The 22,121-nt window shown below is 37.0% G+C and overlaps 3 protein-coding genes across 5 annotated transcripts; 1 reads left to right on the top strand and 2 right to left on the bottom strand.

Moving 5' to 3' along the window:
- Positions 1-469: 469 nt before the first annotated feature.
- Positions 470-8,602, bottom strand: LOC121253855 (maltose excess protein 1-like, chloroplastic). Of its 2 annotated transcripts, none has more exons than XM_041153782.1 (9): positions 8,220-8,602; positions 7,141-7,314; positions 6,596-6,886; positions 6,362-6,451; positions 2,624-2,725; positions 2,411-2,529; positions 1,239-1,301; positions 1,072-1,133; positions 470-927 (listed from the first exon to the last, which is right to left on the bottom strand). In XM_041153782.1, the coding sequence occupies exons 1-9, from the start codon at positions 8,454-8,456 to the stop codon at positions 845-847; spliced, it is 1,221 nt and encodes a 406-aa protein (XP_041009716.1). In that variant the 5' UTR covers positions 8,457-8,602; the 3' UTR covers positions 470-844. The 2 variants fall into 2 exon arrangements, with proteins under 2 accessions (XP_041009716.1, XP_041009717.1); XM_041153783.1 differs by having other exon boundaries at positions 7,141-7,307; positions 8,220-8,358.
- A 2,679-nt stretch (positions 8,603-11,281) lies between these two features.
- On the top strand, positions 11,282-14,426 carry LOC121253857 (septin and tuftelin-interacting protein 1 homolog 1). The gene has a single exon (XM_041153784.1). It carries the CDS (start codon positions 11,423-11,425, stop codon positions 14,051-14,053), a length of 2,631 nt encoding a protein of 876 aa, XP_041009718.1. The 5' UTR covers positions 11,282-11,422; the 3' UTR covers positions 14,054-14,426.
- Positions 14,427-15,950: 1,524 nt separating this feature from the next.
- On the bottom strand, positions 15,951-21,729 carry LOC121253858 (RNA polymerase sigma factor sigA-like). Of its 2 annotated transcripts, none has more exons than XM_041153786.1 (10): positions 21,528-21,729; positions 19,827-20,674; positions 19,046-19,244; positions 18,831-18,923; positions 18,067-18,195; positions 17,834-17,887; positions 17,665-17,742; positions 17,473-17,535; positions 16,777-16,889; positions 15,951-16,408 (listed from the first exon to the last, which is right to left on the bottom strand). In XM_041153786.1, the coding sequence occupies exons 2-10, from the start codon at positions 20,516-20,518 to the stop codon at positions 16,300-16,302; spliced, it is 1,530 nt and encodes a 509-aa protein (XP_041009720.1). In that variant the 5' UTR covers positions 20,519-20,674; positions 21,528-21,729; the 3' UTR covers positions 15,951-16,299. The 2 variants fall into 2 exon arrangements, with proteins under 2 accessions (XP_041009720.1, XP_041009721.1); XM_041153787.1 differs by having other exon boundaries at positions 19,827-20,677.
- Positions 21,730-22,121: the final 392 nt, after the last annotated feature.

Below are 22,121 nucleotides of genomic sequence, written 5' to 3' on the forward strand. Positions count from 1 at the left end.
GCCGTTTAGATAGTGAGTTGGGATGAAAATTGTATAAAATATTATTAGAATATTATTTTTTAATATTATTATTATTTTGAGATTTTAAAAAATTGAATTGTTTATTATATGTTGTGTAGAAATTTAAAAAAATTATAATGATAAGATGAGATAAAATACTTTCACTATCTAAACAGGGCCTAAATAATACTGTTTGATGAAAAGAAGCATGCAGCAGGCATTCCTCTTCAACGCACATGGCAAAAGGAGCAAATTTTTCACATTTGCAACATTTTTTGAGTGTAGTTTTTGGATTTGGACTAATAATGTAGTCAAAGAGCAAACTCCTCTTAAGACTGAGATAGAAGATGTATGAGATTATCAGTTCAATATAATGGCTCCATAACTTGTCAACCAGAAGGAAACTCGTTTAAAACACACAACAAGGCATTTGCCACCCTGAGAGAGAGAGCTTAAAAAACAAGCAGGGTGTGGAATCGGACAAATAATTATAAGAGATTATACAATGTTACACGTAACTGCACGAAAAAATTTTGAGCACAATTGTCTTCCGAGTTGGAATGTGGTTTCATAATTGATTGACAATAACAACCCCTATATAACCAACCTGTAAGAGTTGCAAGGTATTCATTCCAGCAAAATCCTGGAGATAAAATTTCGGCAATGATTATGATATGAGAGACATGCTTTATACTTGAACCTCTTGGCATTCTAGTGTCGCAGATGTCTGTCAATCTAGCACTGGCATCACATCGGAGGATAATTTGCTACATTTCATGCTCAGGATTTAGAGGCCAGGTCACTTCTGCATCAGTTGGGATCTATTTGCAGCAATCACCTTGGATTAAGATCCAAAAACCAACTCTTTTAAAGATGTCAGAGGTGAGCCATAACCATAAACTACCGTGTCTCTCCACAGAGCCATTCCTGTTACAAGGATAATTATATCAGAGATATTTTCCACCTGAAACACTATAATCAATAGATGGGCCAAAACATTTTTTTTTTTTTTTCTGTATATAACTCTAAAAAAGTAATCGGCTTGTTGTACTGCTGAGGAAGAGGGACAACCTATCCACAAAAACAAACCAGTTGATGCTGCAAAGAAGAATTCCTTACTAATAGCTTTGAAACTGCAATCACAATACAATACCTTGTTTCAGTTTGAGATCCAAATGGCTGCTCAAAAAACATTAAAGATACCAGTAGATATGGACCAGTAGTTAGGGTTTTCTTACCAGTACAAGCATAAAATGTTCCCATATCCATAAAACAAAGAAGCCCAAGATGAACCAAGGAACCTGCAATCGTAGATGAACCATCATTTTGTTAATGTGTATATACCAATAATTCACCTAGACATCAAAGAATAAGTTCAACAATAAAGGGTGTGTTAAACCAGGTCGAGAAGTAGTTCATCAAAATTTATTGGTTGGCATATAACCTCCTGGCGGTCTAAAGAAGCCAAACGATATATGTACAAGAATTCTGTGATACTTTCCATTTCAATCAAAAAATGATAAAACAATATTTTACATTGATCATAGATAATTTATGCATGTAGATTTTCTGTTGATGGAGAGAGTAGCCATTTGGACAGACCACTCCACTGCAACAACCTTTCTTTTCCCACAAAAAAAAGGTGGATTTCACCAACAGATTTGGAGTCAATAAACATCAAGAATCACAATTGCTTCATAGGAGAGCCCTTCTTTTAACTGCAAGTACTAAGGTATATGGTAGTCTTTGCAATATATGTCATGCTAGGATTATGCAATAAATAAAACCTTTAAAAGAGTGTCAATGCTAGCATTTTGATACCCAAAATTTTGGTTGAGAACTTTGATCTCCTCTCTCCTTATCATCCATTGTTTCTATCTTAGTATTGAGAATCTTCACAAATCTTACTTGAGTAAAGGGAAGGACTAACAGTAATTTATAAATCCATTTGTACAAAACTTAAAAAAAAAAAAAAAAAAAAACTATGTTGAGAAAACCAGAAAGACATCCCTTTTGAGACTAAAAGTCCAGTACTCCTAAATAAAAGTTAGTAATTAAAGTAGATACATTATTTGTCATTAAATGACTTTAACTTAGTAACATATTTTATTTAATTATAATTTAAATAACAATTTTCATGTGGAGGAATAATCAACCTGAAATAGCAAATGACTTCTAAACTACCACAATTTCTAATGGATTAAAGGTTGAGTGGTCATGATTGAGTTCAAACATTTTAGCTTCCAAAATTTATGATTTGAGTAAGGATGTGTGGTTTCATACAAAGCGTGCTGTTTCGAAAATATAGTAAGAGATATAGATGTACCGTACGATGCAAAGTTATACAGAACAATGACTATCTTATATCACCATTGAAAACACAAAAAGGCTGGAGGGACAAGAGCATTACCACATAAAGTCACGAATGAAGAGTGCACGTGGGATCATAAGTCCATTTCCCATCATAGCAAGCAACATTGAGAAAGCTGATAAGCCCTTGATGTTATCAGGATTTAGGAAATTTGTCCACTGAACAGGAGCACATATTCTCAGTGTAAATATAAAAGAGATTTCCCTGTTAAATATGTTGCAATTCTATAACAGCAAGACAAGCTTAGCTTACCATTTGTGAAACTGGCATCCACATGAAGAGAAGGGTAGCTGTCCACCCAGAAATTGCTCCAACAAACTTTGCACCTTTCTCTGAAAGTTTTCCCAGTCTTGCCTGCAAATCTTAGCAGCTACATGTTTAGAAACGACACAAATTTTCAATCTCTCTTCTAAAGAAATTTCAAATCTGAAAAAGCATTTAAACACAAGCATTTTTACCAGATTAAAAACCTTGAATTGTTTATGTTCATATCAAAGGCGCCTAATCTCACAGTATGTTTTGAGATGAATTTGTCTGGATGGAAATGTACCAAGATAAGCCCCTTTGATTTTAATTTTTCAATTGTAAAGAAAAGAATTGATGAAAAGGAAGAAAAGAGAATTAATTTTTATAGTATTTTATTTTGTTTGTGTAACATCCCGTATTTTAGTATATTTTTATTGAATGATTATTTTTATTAATTCAAAAATTTATTCTCTTGTTTTAAAATTGTCGGATTTTTAAATGGTTCATTTTATGATCTTTAAATTGTGAAAATTAACTTTGATATGTTTTCTTAATATTTATTATTGTGATGCATTTAAATTGTTCTTTATTTTAAATTAATTGATGATCTTTAAATTGTGAAAATTAAATTTGATATGTTTTCTTAATATTTATTATTGTGATGCATTTAAATTGTTCTTTATTTTAAATTAATTGATTGTTGGATTTAATTATTTTATTTTCATTTTATCATTACGTTTAAATTATTTTAATTGACTTTTTGTTTTAAAATCTTTTTTGTTTGATCATTTTTGTGACCCAAGATGTGAGAATTGTACCTCATTTCTTTTCCTCCATTTTTCCTTTTTCTTTTTCCTTCCCTTTTTCTTTCCTCTCCTTTTTCTTTTTCTTTCCTCTCTCTCTCTCCTCTCCCTGCGCGCTGCTTCCCCTCTCTCCCGTGCGATTTTCTTCTCCTCCACCCAACCACCACCGCGCGCCACCGTGCATCTCACCGCCCAGCCCACCTTCTTCCCCTCCCTTCGGCGACCACCCCCATCCATTCCAAGCTCCTTCCACGCCGCCGTTAGCCCCCACGCCCTTCACCAAGCCGCGGCACCTCTTGAGCTTGCGCGCCGCCGTTGCACCACCTCCGGCCACCATTTCTTCACCACTTCATCCTCAACCTCCTAGCAACCCAATGCACCCATCCTCAGCCCCGATCTACCACCGATGAAGCCTATCTATCTCCATCTCCGATTTGAGAAATTTGGTCTTCAACCGCCTCCTACGCCGCCGCCCACGGCAAACCACCACACCACTAGTTTCACCGACATCTCTAAGCCCTACCCTATCAATTTCGGGTCTTGGTTTGTCCCTGTTCAAAAGTGCATTTTTGAGACCCACGGCCACAGTGTATTTTACACTGTTACATTGCTGAGCCACCATTTCTTGCAACTCCGTGATCCTTCGGAAATTATATTATAGCACTGTAAGTATTTTCCCAAAGAACTTTCGTGATTTAAATGTATTTTTGCACTAACTTATTTTATCTGTGAACTGGTTGGTTATGCCGGACTGAGTCCGAGGAGTACGAGGGTCAGATGGATTGGAGGATGGAGTTATTTATGTGATTGGATTGTGTTGACATTGTTGGTTGTTGGATATTGGTGTCATGTCTTGTTCATTGCATTTGCACGCATGTTCATGTTTGTAAATGAAAATTGGGTTTTCGCGTGATTGCATACATATTCATGTGTTTATTTGAAAATTGAATTTTCATATAAAATGATTTTGAATGTGTTTGACTGGATTGACTGGTTTGAGAAAAAAGGAAAAGTGACTGTAGGGATGGTGACTGTAGAGATGGTGGTAAGCAGGGATAGTGATAGAGTCCCGCCTGCGATTCTCGCCTATGGTGCACGCGGTAGGAATGGTGGTTGTGTCCCACCTGTGATTCTCGCCTACTGCACACGCGGTAGGGATGGTGGTAAGCAGGGATGGTGGTATAGTACCGCCTGTGATTCCCACCTACAGTACTCTGATAAGTATTTATTGTGTGGAAAGGAACTGTAGGGATGGTGGTAGAGTCCCGCCTGTTATTCCCACCTACGGTGCACGCGGTAGGGATGGTGGTTGTGTCCCGCCTGTGATTCCCGCCTACAGTGTCCGATAAATGGTTGATTTTTGTGTGAATCATTTTCTGAAAAAATTACGGATTATATTTTTGGGCCAAATTGGGATTTTGGCTTGTATTAGAAAATAATCATTTTCGGAGAAAATGAGGTTTTGGGATCTGTTTGTTGGTTGCATTAATGCGTTTTTATCGCGAAAGTTATTTGGATTATTACTTACCTGTGGTACCTTTTTATGGTATCACAGCTTTTGATGCAGATGTGGATGACGAGCCTTAAGTTTGGCTCCGTTTGAGGAGTGATCTGGGATTGCTCCCGTATATCGAGATTCGTTTTATCAATTATTATGTATTTGCATTTGTAATATATTTTGGGATGACTGTATAACCTTTTAAAGATGATATGTTTTGAATATTTGTATTTAAACTTCTGGTACTTAGATGACTTATTTATATTATCCGCTGCGATTTTTATTGTGCACTTGTGCATGTTGCACACACTTGAGCACATTTCGTTGGGATGCGTGACCCGTGTTGTCATCATTCTGACGTCACGATTTCCGTGTTTTTGTATGTAGGAGTCGGGGCGTCACAGTTTGAGTAATGAAAGGAAGAGAGGAGAAAATAAGTGTAAAAAATAGGGTCCACTAAGGGTGTGTTACACTTACCTAGTGTTGAAAAGCATAGAGAACAGAAACAAGAGGGAAAAACCATTTGTTCAAAACCCTACTGTTTATTCATTACTGTTCCACTATATATACTAAAAATACAATTGACGATTATACCCTCATGAGTTATACTTATTACAGTAATGCCCTCTAACACCTAGTACAATATCCTTCCACCTCTCACAAATCCTTCCAATTGTGACAGAAATATAATGGAGCCTTTTTCACTTCTCTCATTAAATATCCATAGAAGAAATGTGATTAAATTTTTAAATTTTTGACACAGTTACACTTCTCTTTGTTCCACTTCTATTGATCTAAACCAACTGAAATACATAAAGGACCCTTTCTGACTTTAATTTTAGTTTGACCACATATTCGAAATTGAGCAATTTTTCTTTGTGACTGATTATCTACAAATCATATCATGCATTTTCCTTTGGTAATTTTTTACATGAAATAAATACGTGATAACAAGAAGTACATTATATCCATAATTCTATTTGCATGACAGGCAACAATATTGAAAAGTCCCTTTGAAAATAAGAAAGGGAAGGAACTCTTATGGTTTGGAAAGTGACTCTAAAGTGGGTCTTAGTCGATGAGTTCAACAATGTGAAACGTTAAGGAATCTAACAATGAAGAATTATTAAATGTCTTGATTGTTTTGATGAAGAGATTCACTCGTTGTAAAGCACAAAAAGTTTAATCATGTTGGAAGACAATGTCCACAATTTCTCTGTCAACTCTTAATGTATGGTTTCTTAGGGATGGGTTTCTCTCCTCCTTCATGAGTAAGAATATTAATTTATCAACGCCATAGACAAAAGAAAGGAACCTTTATGCACCTAGAATTAAACTGAGCTGTGTGCCAATGGTTTCCTCATGTATGACTCATAAGTTCATAACTCATCAGTCTGACATATATAAAAACAAATAAACAGCCCACAGGTAGTGTAAACTTACCATAATAACAGCCGCCACTGCTATAACAAAAGCTATTGCCCCAGGCAAGATACTGTTTGGTATATATGGGACAAAGGTAGACCACATAATCTGTATTACATGTTTTCATTGTCAATATTGAACCAAAAATTTAAGAAACATCATCATTATCTAAATACCAAAATATATACTTGATGTTCATGTGTTTGGGAGTGCTAATAGACAGGTTGATAGAAGGGAGGGGGGGGAGATTACTTGGGGAAGTGCAGACAGCCCGCCAATAGTAATAAAATCTTCCCAAAGACGCCATAATCCAGAATTGAGCCACTCAAAATAATTCATGAAATTCAATATGAGCCCCGCTGCGACAACAACTGAAGTGACCACAAAATAAGGCAGAGGCATGGCTTCAGCCAGTGCAAGCTGTGCAAATACCACATATTGTGATAGCACGCCTAATGTTTGTACAACGATCACCTCATTCTCCTTCTTCTTTGTAAAATATGAGAGGAGTGAAAGGTTTCCCAGCAAACCAGTAAACATCCCCTGCATTTGCAACATTCAGTTCCTTAAGTTCAAAGGCAAATTATCTGCCTGGTTGGTTATAAAAAATAGGAAAATAAAATTGTTTGAAGTTTTGAATCTTAGACTCTCCATGATGTAATAATGGAAGAGGATCGAGATATCACTCAGCTGAGCATGACAAAATCATGGGAGAGGATCGAGACATCACTCAGCTGAGCATGACAAAATTACATAGTATTGCTATAAATAACAAAGACGCTGCTGTAATGATTTACCAGCCATGGGACAGCTAGAAGGGCTGTTTTGTTACCAGCCAAAAGATTGCGAGCGTTAAGGATGATCTGAGGCATTTGCAGTAACAGAAATGGGATATTTGATGCTCCAGAGAACTTTGCAGTTAACGAATCCCATTGCTCAAAGCTCTTACTGCCCCCATATTTCACTGATCCCTTTCAAAACCCCCAAATGGAATCCATTAGTACATTGAATTAAAACCTCAGCCAGAGGATAAGAGGAAAATAAAAAATGAAAAATGCAACATCATAGGAGAACAATTTGTTTTTGGTTCTAGAAAATGTGAGGATTAATTGAGCCACTTTACACAATTTTCAGCTCAACTAAGTTGAGCTTCTGTTAGGAAACAGAAAACACAAGACGTAAGGCCTCAAATTAATTTCTACCATAGACAGGACTGAGAATTAAAATTTCATTAACATTTTATACCAAGTTATATATCAAAGCCAAAAAAAAAAAAAAAAAACAAGAAAATTCCTATAACCAAAGCTTTAGTAGTTATAACATCATATCTATTAGCTTTTCCGTTGGCGCCAACTGTGAAAAAGGAGAAAGGAAATTGAATCTTTTGAAAAAGCGAGATCCTACTCAACTAGGTGTCAACAATCATTTTGCTCAACTGACCGGTCCTGTACGTACCCCTCCACCACCAAAAAGAAAATCTCAACCAGAAATTTGCTTAGGTATTAATTTCTTGAGATTAACCATCAGAGAACAAGAAATGGCTCTTCCACTACGCCACGTTAACTAAATCGAATCTTTTGGAAAAGTGAGTACAACGATTATTCAGCTGACTAGCTTGGATTAATGATATCGGTCTTCTGTAAACTGTCTATCCCCCAACCACGACAAAATAAATACCGATTATCTATTGATTTTGCTTGAAATTGTGAATTAGAGAATGAGAAATGGAAAGCCCAGAAACTGTTCGGGGATTTCCCTTATTTTATCGGTAAACTCATTCCATTTTCTCGGCCCGACAAACACTGCATTGGTTAAACTTATTGAAAATAAAACTGTAGACTACAACATAAAGAGCTCGGAGTCGGAGTGGAAGTACCTCGTGAAGGGGATGTGGGACGTCGGATTCAAGAGCGGAAGGAGCCGGAAAACGGATGTTTCGGCGGTGAAGCAAAGGAGTGAAAGAATCATACTTCAAAGAGAGGGGGCTTTGGAGGGTGGAAGAGAGGAAGGGCTTTGGTGGTGGAAGTGCGTGGCAGTAGTTTGGGGACAAGGAAGGATGTTGAGGACCAACCGGCGCCTGACTACCAAAGGAAACCACGAGAGACTTGGCCATTGAAGAAGTATTAAGGATAGGATTATGTCGTTCAATACGGAAGAACGAAAGGAGCTTGATGATTGAAGGGGAGAGAGAGAGAGAGGGAGTGGAGGAGGGTGGCAGCGCGAAAAGTTGTTCACTCCAGATTGGGTAGCGAGAAATGTGGGAGTGCGGAGAGGACACGTGGAATGAAGTCGCTGAATTTTATATATTAAATAGATATTAATTATATCACGAAATTTTAGTTTTATTATTTATAATTACTTAATATTAATATTAAAATATGAGTAATGATGGGAGAAGATCTAAATGCACAAATTTTATACAAGTTTTTTTATAAAAAAGTAAATCCTACCGGGAATTAGTGAGTTTTTTACACTTTTTTATAACAAGGTCTACTTTTTCACAAAAAAATTATGCAAAAATTGTATATTTAAAATTTGTATGTATCATTATTATTAAGATATTAATATGCTACTATTTATGGTTGCTAGGTAGTATTTATCAAATTTATCACCTATCATTTACTTTTTTTTAAGAGAAATTGTTATCATTCATTCATTAGAGAAACTTACATTTATAACAGGATATATTCTAGAATGTCCTCATATTAAACATGACATCATAAACCAAAATAATACATTTGGAGCTCTACCAGTACACTATTTTCTTTTGTGACTAGTCTAGTTTTCACTATTACTGATACTCTATACAGATAAACTTTCAAGAGACAACACTCTCTACCTAAATAAAGATTCAACCTCTACAGATAAAAGTTCGAGAGATAAACTCTTTTTTATTTTAATTAACAATAAGGAAACTAAAAATGAAAGCAATAAGATAGATGCGAAAAATGACGGATTATGGTTTGGACCAACTTTGGTAGACTTCAAAATTTGTGACGGCCTATGAAAGCAACATACTTGTCTCTTTTCAGCCATAAATGTCAAATCTGAAAGGTCTAGTGGTAGCAAATCTGGTGATTTGGTGCGTGTGTCGAAAAGAGCTGCCGAAAGGGATGATATGTGAAGACCACACACATATGTGGGTGGTGCGTGAGAACCACACACGATGATTTTCGCAAAACTACCACTTTCCTCCAACTAATTTTCGACTTGTGAATCTGCTTGTATCGCGTGTGTCTCTTGGGAGTTGCCGGAAAACTATAAATCTGTTTTTTTCGACCTTGAAGAAAATAAAATAAAATTAAGTAAAAAAAAACCTTGATAAACAATATAGGTGAATGGAGGAGTGAGAGAAGGAGAATGAGGAGCTCTAGCGAAAAGTAGATCTGGCCAACCATGTTCTTGATGCACTTGCATATCTACATTATATAGTACTCATTAATTAAATGATATATTAAACCCTAAGTTATCTAAGTATAACTCAACTTCCATTACATGCTACTTTACATATTAGTAATTTAATATCTTAGAGAGTATCATGACATTAACATTTTATTACACACAATTAGATTAAGGAACTTCATTTATACAATGTAAAAATAATAATAATAATAATAAAATAAAATTCAGGAGAAAAATGAAAAAATGCATAAAAATTGAACCGAACCTAATTGAAAAAAAATAAAAAAATAAAAAAAAAAAAATCAAAACATTTGAGGTTTCAATTTTGATTATTATGAAATCGATTGGTTCAATTCAATTCACTAAAAGGTCTAAAAATAAACTGAATTGAATCAATTACACCCCTATTTAGAATAAGACAGTGGGATATGGTATTTAGAGCAAAGTTTTGAATACCGTTTTGGTGACTGTTTTGGTTAAGGCACTGAAACAAAATATTTCGATACTGATACTATTTCAGGATAGTTTATATATAGATAAATTAATTATATATATAAATTATATTTCAAAATAACATTAATGCAAGTTTTAAAAAGTTAAAACATATATTTATAAAACTCAATAATACTTTTAAGTTCTCAATCCAACTATTAAAAAAAATATTCACTCATCTTCATCACGAAAGGAGAGAAGAGATTTGATTTTCAATCCTCGAGAAAAGTGGATTAAAAAAGTCAAGAAAATAGTTTTTAAATGTGAAAATTTGAGTGAAAATTATAAAAATACACTAAAAATAAAAAAATTCACTAATTTTGGCCAGTACACTGAAAACCGACCGGTATTGACCAAAACACACCAGTATGATCGGTATTTGATCCAGTACGAAACACATATATTTCCTATACCGATCACTACCTGGCACAATAAATACTGACCATACCGACCTGTACGACACGGTATTTAAAACTTTGATTTAGAGAGTTAGGAACTTTATTTAACTAAAACTAGGCATAAATTTCCTATATGTAAAAGTGGAAGGAAGTGTTGCATGTTTGTAATTGTCACGATTTGTGACCTTCACCTAATCAAGATTCAATATAATATAATCTGATTTGTTAGAGAAATTTTAAAATATATATATTTTTTAACATGTTAGTAGGGTGTATAATATGTTTTTCATACTAACTTGTAAATAAAATTGGAATAAATTGTCTCCTCCCATTAAATATGTTATTCACCATTTTATTATTATTTTATTATTTCTTGTCGTAATGTTAAATGATTGACAGTTAAGAAAAATAAAATGATAAAAATAATAAATCATATGTTGATTTGATGGATACACGTAATGTAAGACTTTCTTATAATATTTTACTTCAAAATATTTAATTATTTTATAATTGTGATGAATAATATATAAGACAAGGAAAATACTTTAGAAGTGATTACAATAGCCCAAGCCCAAAGCCCAAGACGAAGCCCATTTCACCCGGTAGTCGGTTTGGATCAGCTTGATCCGCATTATTCAAGACGAAGAATACCACAACGATCCATTTTCAGGCAAGAAATCTGATGTACCCGAGTGCCAATCTCCGACTCTGCGTACAGAATTAGGGTTTTGGTTTTATAGGATATTCAAGTCTTAGCTCTTTTTCTTGTTTTTGGCTTTACGTCAAGATGGATGATTACCAGGAGATGGAGAGGTTCGGGACGGAGAACGACTTCGACGACGGGCAATGGATCGGCGGCGAGTTCTACTACAGGAAGCGCAAGGAGAAGCGCACTCAGACCAAAGACGACGTACTCTACGGCGTCTTCGCTGACTCCGCCTCCGATTCCGATGGCGATTACTCCACCAAAAAGCGTCGTAAGGATCCCAATCTTTACAAGAAGGCCGACCTCTCCAAGCCCGTCAATTTCATTTCCACCGGGACCGTATTGCCCACAGAGGAAATCGATCAGAATTCCAAGAAAGAAAACAACGAAGATTATGAGAACGACGACGACAAACCTGGGTTGGGGCTCGGGTTCGATTCCTCTAGCTCTGGGCTGGGTCTAGGGTTCAATTCGAGTTCTAACGGGGTTCGTAAGAATGAAGAGTACGGTAATGGTAACAAGGGTAATAGTGGAGGTGAAGATGATGACGATGACATTTTTTTGCCATCGGCGTTTGGAAAGAAGATTAAGGAAGGGGCTATGAGGAGGGAGAAGGAGAGAGCGGAGAAGTCGAAAGTGGATAAGGGTAAGAGAGTGAAAGATCAAGGGTTTGTAAGTGGGAGCGATGTTGGTGGGTTTGAGAAGCACACGAAGGGGATTGGGATGAAGTTGTTGGAGAAAATGGGGTACAAGGGCGGTGGGCTTGGGAAGAATGCGCAAGGGATTGTGGCCCCAATTGAGGCGAAGTTGCGGCCTAAGAATATGGGCATGGGGTTCAACGATTATAAGGAGACGAAGAAGTTGCCGCCGGCGTTGAAGGAGCTCGAGGAGAAGAAGGGTTCGGGGGGTGTGACTGAGAATGTGGGGAGAGTGAAGGAGAGGCGGTGGTCGAAGCAGGCCAGGAAGAAGAAGGAGGAGTATGTGACTGCCAAAGAGTTGTTGGAAAGGAAGGCGGAGCAGGGGTTCGGTGAAGTGGTTCAGAAGGTTTATGATATGAGGGGTCCGCAGGTCCGGGTGCTTACTAATTTGGAGAATTTGAATGCAGAGGAGAAGGCGAGGGAGGAAGACGTGCCGATGCCGGAGCTTCAGCACAATTTGAGGTTAGTTGTGGACTTAGCGGAGCTCGAAATTGAGAAGATTGACAGGGACTTGAGGCACGAGAAGGAGGCGGTGGAGATGCTGAGCAAGCAGAAGGAGAAGTTTGTTGTTGAGGCCGAGAGGCAGAAGCAGCAGTTGGGTAGTATGGAGGAGATATTGGGCGTGTTGGACCGTTTAGGAGATGAGAATTCGATGGGAAAGTTGACGTTGGACTCGCTTGCGAAGTGTTTCGGGGATTTACAGAGAAAATTTCCTGATGATTATAAGTTATGTAACTTGTCCTGCATTGCATGCTCATATGCTTTGCCTTTGTTTATTAGAGTGTTTCAGGGATGGGACCCTCTTCAGAATCCCTTTCACGGGTTGGAGGTTGTGTCTTTGTGGAAGACTTTGCTTCAGGGTGAAAATTCTCACGATATCTGGGATACTGGTTCGTCGCCTTATGCCCAATTGGTATCTGAAGTTGTGTTACCGGCTGTGAGAATTTCTGGCGTCAATACTTGGCAGGCCAGAGACCCGGAACCGATGCTACGGTTTTTGGATTCCTGGGAAAAGTTGTTACCTCCTTCGGTTCTCCAATATATCTTAGATAACATTGTGATGCCGAAATTGAGTAGTGCTGTGGGTTCTTGGGAACCACTGCGGGAAACTGTTCCGATCCACATTTGGATGCATCCATGGTTACCGTATTTGGGACACAAATTGGAGGGTATGTATCAGACGATACGTGTCAAGTTGAGTCAAATTCTTGGTGCTTGGCATCCGAGTGATGTGTCTGCGTATACTATATTGTCGCCTTGGAGGACTGTGTTTGATTCAGTGAGTTGGGATCAGCTTATGCGTAGATTTATAGTTCCTAAGTTGCAGCTTGTTCTTCAGGAATTCCAAGTAAACCCGTCAATTCAGAAGCTTGATGAATTTTATTGGGTTATGAACTGGGCTTCTGATGTACCAATTCATCTTATGGTTGATATGATGGAGAAGTTATTTTTTCCCAAGTGGCTACAGGTCTTATATCACTGGTTACAGTCGAACCCAAACTTTGAGGAGATTACAAAATGGTACCTGGGCTGGAAGGAACTTCTTCCAAAGGAGCTGCTGGCCAATGAAAGTATCCGGTATCAGCTTAACCTTGGTCTTGAGATGATGAACCAGGCTGTAGAAGGTTTGGAGGTGGTCCAACCTGGTCTGAAAGAGAATATCAGCTACTTTAGGGTACTTGAGCAGAGGCAATTTGAGGCTCAGCAGAAAGCAGCGGCACAGCAAGCAGCTGCAAGCCTCAGTGGTGTTACAAATATGGATGGTATGGGTGGTGCCGTTGACATGAGCTTGAAAGAAGTTATTGAGGCGCATGCCCAACAGCATGGATTACTATTTAAGCCTAAACCTGGCAGGATGCACAATGGTCACCAGATATATGGTTTCGGTAATGTAAGCATTATAATGGACTCTTTGAATCAAAAGGTGTATTCCCAAACCGATGAAGCGTGGTCCCTTGTATCCCTTCAAGATTTGCTGGACAAGCACAATAGTTTTCTTACAAAGAGACGCTGAGTTGTAGAGTGCCCTACAAAAAGTTGTTAGGTTGTGAAGAAACTCTGTGCTGAGGTGGAACGGTGTTTCTGATTTGTAGGCCTTATTCATTATGCATAGATTCAGGACTCAAAAGGTTAGCTTGTCCTGATTCTTCCAGCTTGTGGTGGCTAGAATTTTTGTTGTACGAATTGAAATGGCAAGTCTAATTTTCCTTGACACCAGCATAGATTTTCTCTCTGTTTTTTTTTTTTTTTGGAAAAGCGACTTTAACATAGGTTTTCATTTCGCTTTTCTCCGGTTTTCTGGTCTTGTAAATATGGATCTTCTTCGTGTTAACGATATTGGGTCTTAAGGTAGCTTGTTTAATGGATAGTAGATACATTCATTGAAATGCATACATAGTTGTGACTGGATCCTCATCTGTACAATTTGAATACTATTTTCAATAGAGATGGTTCTATAATACTGGTATCAATTACTAATTTATTGGTAAGCATAGTACACAGTCAGAGTATATATTAAATGAATACTGGAAACACCTCACCATGGGAGTTTCATGTGCACCTCCATATAGCACAGCAAAAAGGACTTCCCTGACCCCTAGGAAAGGTTATTACAGAGCCTTTTTAGTGCGTTTTTATCGTTCTCTAGAAGCTTTAGAACCCAAATATTCACCAAAAATGTCAACTTTCAAGAGCAAGAAGTCTTTAAAGTTGAAGATGGTGTTGCTTTCAACAAAGTTGTAAAGTTTACCTCCTCCAGATATTGATGACATTCTTTTGTTGACATGTATCATGGATAAGGCCAAGTTCGATGTTTCCCAAGACGTCTACATATCTTCTAGCAAATGATTTACTTTATCCGCTAAATTTCTTATTCAATATCAAACTTTGAACCTTGAGGTGGTAATTGAAACTTATTACAAAGTATGTTAGTTGAGCCTCTTAATGAAACAATCTGTTGTCTACTAGAGCAAAAACGCATTGTTGTGCATTTGCATTTGACCTTCCTAAGAACCTGTATGACTGTATGTGTGGTGTGGATTGGTGCCATCATTAGCAGATTATTGACATGCATTTACTGTCCAAATAGCATTTTTAATGATATTTTAAGAGTTAATGCATATATGTCCAAAAAGTGTCATTTAGAGTTATATACTTAGTTATAATTAATCAATTTTCCCTCTAAATTTACCCACTGCACTAAACTGATGCTTGAAATATGTGACCTTTTCTTTTTATAGCAGGCTGGGACTTGAAACATGCTCGTTTTAGCTAAATTTTCGTGATAAAAAGCTTTTGCTTGTAGTCCTTTACTGGGTTAAGCGATATCATTTTGTAAGGCTCCTTGTTATTAGATCTTCTACTAGAGGAACCTAAACTTTGTGAATGTAGTTTGTGCCCCCTTGTTGCCTCTCCCAACGAAGGCATGAACTTCTTTTCATGGTCGTGGCATTGTCCTGTTTATGAGATGTGCATTACATGCAGTACTACCATAGCTGTCTTAGCATTAGTTTAGAAAATAATTGAGTGATCGATCATCTGCAAAATGAACATTGTTTCTATTGATCCAAACTATGTTCTATCCTCCATGGTAGTTTTGCTTTCCAAGTTGGCGATGCGTTTGTGCAAATCTGAGGCATGACAAGCACTCATTGAGCAAATCTGACTCCATTCCTCGGCTCCAACCATGACTGGACTCGGTTTAAGTTTATCGAGTATTTTTACTGTATCAAAAAGGTAAGGAGAACTCTACACTCAATGCCAAATGCCCATTGGTCATCCAATAGATCTCTCTACTTTGTGAGCATTAATATCTGAACATTTCCAATGTTGGTAAAGAAGAAGTGCTTCAATAAAAAAGGTTGATTGTACAAAGAAAAAGAAAAGTAATTAGACTTGGTAGTTCAAGGTCCTCAATGAAATTCTTGGTTTATTATCGTCACCAAAGATAATGAGATGTGCTTCACATAAGAGATTTACCTAGTTTGGGTGTCAATGTATTCTCAGGTATTCTGAATACCCCTCAGAATACCTCACTACCCAAACGGAACTTAGTCTCTTAAAATTTGATACATAAAAAAATTTCCGCTCCCAATTACAAGCTCTTAATTAGTGTTTTCTTGTTACAGAAACTTGGGGTCCAAAACCCTGGCATAATCTTGTATAAATTTTTTTTCTGATGGGAAAAACAAATTGTTTTCTTTTGTCTCTCTATATACAGTCATGCATCTTATCATCGCGTCTTTGATGAAACACAGCAAACTAATGTTTCACCAGCATAGCCTCCAACTTGCTCTTCCTCGCGGCATGTTTTAGTTTTTCAAATGCAACAAGTCCGACTTGCCTTACCCTTTCTCTGGACAAACCTATGCTGAAGAGTAAGCACAATATATATATTCATCAAAACCAACTGGAGAAAAATAACTAATGCAATTCTGCATGCAAGAAAAGGATCCCAGATGGTGATCTAAACTTTATGATTTAACCCCATAAAACATGTTTTCATTTGAAAGACAATCATGTCCAGAAATTGAAACAGTAGTCTTTCAATCATAGAGCTAGATGTTTGATCCGATTTTACGGCCACAGGATATATACCATTGATAAACATGTGCAGTTTATTTTTTGAAAAAACAAGAGTGGTCAGTAAGAAAGGATTTTTGGTAACTAAAGAAAATTATGATGCAGCTTTTAGTTATGCTTGTTTACTATTTAATACTGTCTAGTTTGTGCACTTACCGTTTACTAATATCCTCCCATGTAAGACATTCATTATCCAGACCATGGTAAAGACGTATAATCTCTCTCTCCCGTTCCCCAAGTGTCATATTAATGAGCTTGTTTACTTCATCCTGCAAATACATTACAAGTAAGATGTTAGCATAAATACCATGACATAAGTATCACGAGTTTTACTTGAGTAGTCTGAAAACAGATAGTAGTCCCAAATATTACTAAGATCATTTAAGAAAAAACTTTGAATGCGTACAGAAACTTGATACAAAGTTTCAGCTTTGGAGTTAAAATATTTTCTGTGGAGAAATGGTATGAGGTATTAGTATACTTTAAAATAAGATCCTCGGTAAAGCGCCAATAGGCCATTGGCCTTATGGTACTTATGGTGCTGTTGGTGTAAGGGTCTGGGGGTAGAATCCCCCATCCACTGGGGCTATGCTTGGCTCAAACATTGGCTAGGAACAATAAAGAAAAAGGCTCGGTAAAGGGATGAGGATTGTGACTAATGGTGTTAACAATTGAGCCATAGGGTTTAAGATGAGGCCCTGAGAATAAAATTAAAAGGGATTTGTAATTACTTTGGAGATTACAACAATTAATATCTACAAATCCAGTTTGATTTGGAACACTTTCAAGAGAACTACTAAAAGGTGTTTGAATTACCACTTATTTACATACATTCTCTTTTAGTTTATTTACCTTGAGTGCCCACTCGTCTACTCCATGCCATGGGTTATTCTCGGGGCGATTATCTGCAATGTACTGAAATAGTAAAGAGAAAAAAAAAAAAAAAAAAAAGGTCAACCAAGAGCATAGGGAAGCAGTTTTGCGACATTGGAAAAGTTTCCACAATTGGGTTTGCAGAAGTAAGGTTTCATCAACAATACTTACACTATGATGCGTTTCTCCTGGAAGACCATTCAGAGAGGGAAATGCTTCCCTATCAAGAGAGATGACCTTACTCATTGCCTGCATGAAATGACACCATACAATGAGCATGCTTGTACAATTTAACCAAGCATGATGTATTAGACAATATACAATTTCAAACATTTAGTACCTGTGTAGCATTCCTGACTTTCTTTTTTGACATGTTCAGGCATTCTGCAATCCTCTGAGAAAAAGGTGGAAACAACAAGATAATTGGTAGGCAAGATGAAAACAACAAAAATGTAAAGCAGCTTATATTGTGCCTCATTCATGATAGGTGGTATCAGGCATGTTGATTGATATTTTAGTATGCAAAGGTTAAAATATAGTAAATGTAATTGCTTATAACTGTAGAAAACTTACATCAATTGATGGAGTTATTCCTTTCTCTTGCAGTCTAACTTTTGCATTCCGGATTAAACCTAACCTTTCATGCAAATGGGTAGGTAATCTCAATGTCCTGGAATTCTCAACCAATGTTCGTGAAACACCCTGGTAAGGAAGCCAGTATTAGCTTTTCCATAACTGATGAAGGAATTGGTTTCAAAGTCATGAGCAGGAAGATATAATTTACACTAGTAATCGACTTAATACTACTGTGAAAATGACATGTAACAGATATTCCCGACTTGCCAAATAAGGTATAAACTCTCAAGGAAAAACAGAAGAAGAAGCAATTTGATTATTTTCTTCCTCCAAAATTTGATGTGATCAGCATTTTGCTCTGTACTGCTCTTACACATCAGTAGTGTCAAACAAGATGATCAGGAGTAAACAACTCGAACGTCGACTCAATAATTGAGAGCTTTTGTCAGTATGAACTTTGAAAATGGACGTGTGTATCCACAATATTGAGGTAGATGATATTCTCATATAGGATCTGTTTTAGGAATATCTACGCACCTTGATTATTTTAGTGCGGATGGTCTAGGCCGATTGACCATCTTGAGCTGTTATTGTTTCATCCATGATAAAATGGAACTAAAAACTATACTTGGTTAACTCGTAAGGGTAAGCAATTTAACACAGTTGATTGCATTGAGTTGTAGTCTCTAACACATGACAATGTTTGAGTTTCTCCGTAGGTTGCGTTATTTACAATCTTAGCAGGGAAATATTAGCCCTACCTGACGTATCCACCAATAAACATATGTTGAAATTCTGCACCCTTTTGAAGAATCAAATTTCTCAATTCCACGCAGCAATCCAATCAGACCACCCTACATAAAAAATAACAATATTTATCTATAATAAAAATCTACATTACATGCTGCAGTTTAGTTTATGATACATCATAAATTGATATGCCTTATTTGAAGTCATACAAGAACCAGAAAATCACCTGAACAAGGTCAGACATTTCAGCACCCATGTTTTCATATCTTTGAGCAATAGACATGACCAGACGAACGTTGCTCATTGCCAACTTCTCCCTTGCTAAAGAACACTCAATGAATTTTGACTGTAATTGCGTGAGAGGAATCCTCAAAGATGTTGCAAGTTGGTCATCAGATGGCTCACATCCTAACCTCTCCTTCAATCTGGATGTTCCATTTATAAAAATTAGAAGAAAGACATAAGAGATTTTCTCCTGCCAGAAATGACATAAAAGTATAAACTAATGACTCTCTCTCTCTCTCTCTCTCTCTCTCTCTCTCTCTCTCATACACTTGTCTCATACTCTTTCAACCTTCTATTTGTAATTATGAATACCATAATTTGACGATTTTAAGGGCCTCCCATGGAACAAGTTAACAGGAGTAATGAATTCTATTCACATAATGTTGAAGGAATAGAATAGGAACAAACAATGTTTTGTTATGCAAAAGATAGAAATAAAAAGGGAAGAACTCAAGTACACTTGATATTGCTATGCAAATGATATGAACACATTGGAATTATTCAAATATCATACCATCATCAGTTATTCTACTATTGGGAAAACTAAATGTATCCTAAGGTCAAATCTTCATCACTTGCTATAGGCTAAACTTCTCAACGCGTGGATCGATAAGTAAAGGAGAAAACTGATCCGCTTTCTCGAAAAAAGGCTAATGTCTTAAATACATTAAGAAAGTTCACCAAATTAGACTTATTCATCACATGGAGAGATATGTAATCACCTCAATTTGTGCTCCTCTAAGGAAAGACCAGCACTAATTTTCTTTGACAGGCATACTACATCTGCATGAGTAAGCAATTCTTCACTTACTACGCCCTTGACATAACCCTTTGAATGGCTCTGAAGCAGCTCTGGACTGATCATGGATCTCAACTGCTTACCGCTAGAAGGTTGCATCAGATAACCACTTTTGTTCAGAATTTTATTCCTAGTATTCACTCTCCTTTGCCGAGCTGATACTCCAGAACAAGTGACAGGTATCTTCCTACGATTTTTTCCTGTTGGTGAGTCAGTTAGTACCTTCGGCTCAAAAGAAAGATTCCATTGCTTTTCCAGCATAGACTTTTGCAGCAAAAGAAGTGCCTCCATTGAATAATGAAGATCAGAACTTTCCTCTTCAAGTTCATTGGATCTCTGAAACCATGGCTCTGCAGTTGAAGGAGAGGAAACAATATCCACATGTTCTTTGACAGCCTTGATAGACTGTGTTTGTTGAATAGCTGACTGAAAACCGGGAGTAAAATTAGCTGACTTTTTTGCACTTATCACTTTCTTGGATGAAGTTATTTGATAGTGCGCTCCTGCATGATCATTGGCATACGGGATCTTTTCCGCGAGATCTGAGTAATAGTAGGAGGAACTCAAGAGCCTCTTCCCTGAACTAAGCCCAATTACTGCAGCCGCGGCCATCATATGGCTTCTTCTGATGTATGTACAAATAACATAACACGTCTTTAACAATTTTGTCAAACCAAATACACGCAATTATTTCTTCTAGTGTGCTTCCTTCAACAGCCCCGGTGAATTGTTAAAATTGCTCTCCAAGATGTACCCCTTATAACATATCTTCTGCTAAAACCCAAAAAAACAAGGAACAAAATGCTAAGTACTCGTTTCTCAAAGAACTGGTTTACAAGATTGGTTTGACATGGGGTATAAGGAGTGTATCCAAATTATGCAGACCCCTATGTGGTGAACTATTAGTTTGATAATTTGGCAAATATCCTTTTCTTTTGATAAGTACAACCAGGCGAATATCATATTGAATAAACTAACTCAACATCTTTTTCACAGCATATTTAGCTCATAATAAGTACTGATGATCGAGGATTTCCTCCTTTGTGAAAGAAAAAGAAAAATTACAGCGTATATCCGTCTATATCTGTCAAGGAACTTTCTCCCTCCCTCTTCCCATAAGAACAACACCAATTCAGCATCTCATACATAGATATGACACAACTCATAAATGTAATGCGTCTCATGAATTGCAGAATAACAGGTATCCAAAGTTCCAAACATATACGAATACTAAACTAAATTCTTTACAGAAACCAATATTTACTGCTTACATTCAACGAATGAACAGTTTTGGTATTAAAAATGAAGGGTCGTTCAATCTGAAATGAACACATGGGTATTCCATATTCTAATCACATGGTTTCTCTATCTGGGATCCCTTCTCTTTACGTCCCAACTGGATCGTGAACACAAGGAAGAAGATCCAATCATCCAACTAGTCATTAACCAAGGAAAACGGAAGAAGATGATTTAAGCTTGCAACAGTCTCAACATTAAGGATTGTAATTTTGAAGGCAGAGCAGCGAAGTGGTTCCAACTGAATTATATCTAGTTACTATTTTAGAAAAACATCCATTAAAGAAAGGAAAAAAAAAAGCTCTGTGGGGGTTCAAGAATGGCATACCGGAATCCACTATAGAGAAAGGCAGACCCCAAGATGGAAACTTTTTCGGTCAGTCTAGAAGAAAAGGAAGAGACGATGAACCCAAAGTGACGAGAAATAGTAGGACAGCCAGTTGAGCTCGAACCGACTCTGCTTTTATTTTATTTTATTTGCATGGATGAAACTGAAAACTTTTCTTTGTTTCTGTCGTCTTGTTTTCCGGTCATATATATTATCTTTAACAAGATTTGTATTTTCTTTTTTGTATTTGTTATGAAAAATAGAGAAAAAAAAAAAGGAAAAAATGGGAATGGGCAGTAGAAGAAAGTTGAAGATATGGAAGGGAGAGATGCGATTGGCTGGAAGAGATATTGGGTCCAGGTTCGAGTGGTGCAGAATGTGCCATTCTATGCTCCTTAGGCTTCCATCTGTCTGTCTCTTCCAATCCATTTCGATTTGGGTTGATTTTTTGGATGGGTCACTTTTTTTTTTTTGAGAGTCTCTCTTATTTTCTATGCAAAAATCTGCTTGGAATTTGGTGAGCCACTCGCCACCAAACCCACCAAATCAAGGCAAGAATCGAGACACAAAAACCAACGCAAAACTGCTTGTATT

The sequence above is a fragment of the Juglans microcarpa x Juglans regia genome, chromosome 3D, assembly GCF_004785595.1.
Source record: "Juglans microcarpa x Juglans regia isolate MS1-56 chromosome 3D, Jm3101_v1.0, whole genome shotgun sequence".
Lineage (NCBI taxonomy): Eukaryota > Viridiplantae > Streptophyta > Magnoliopsida > Fagales > Juglandaceae > Juglans > Juglans microcarpa x Juglans regia.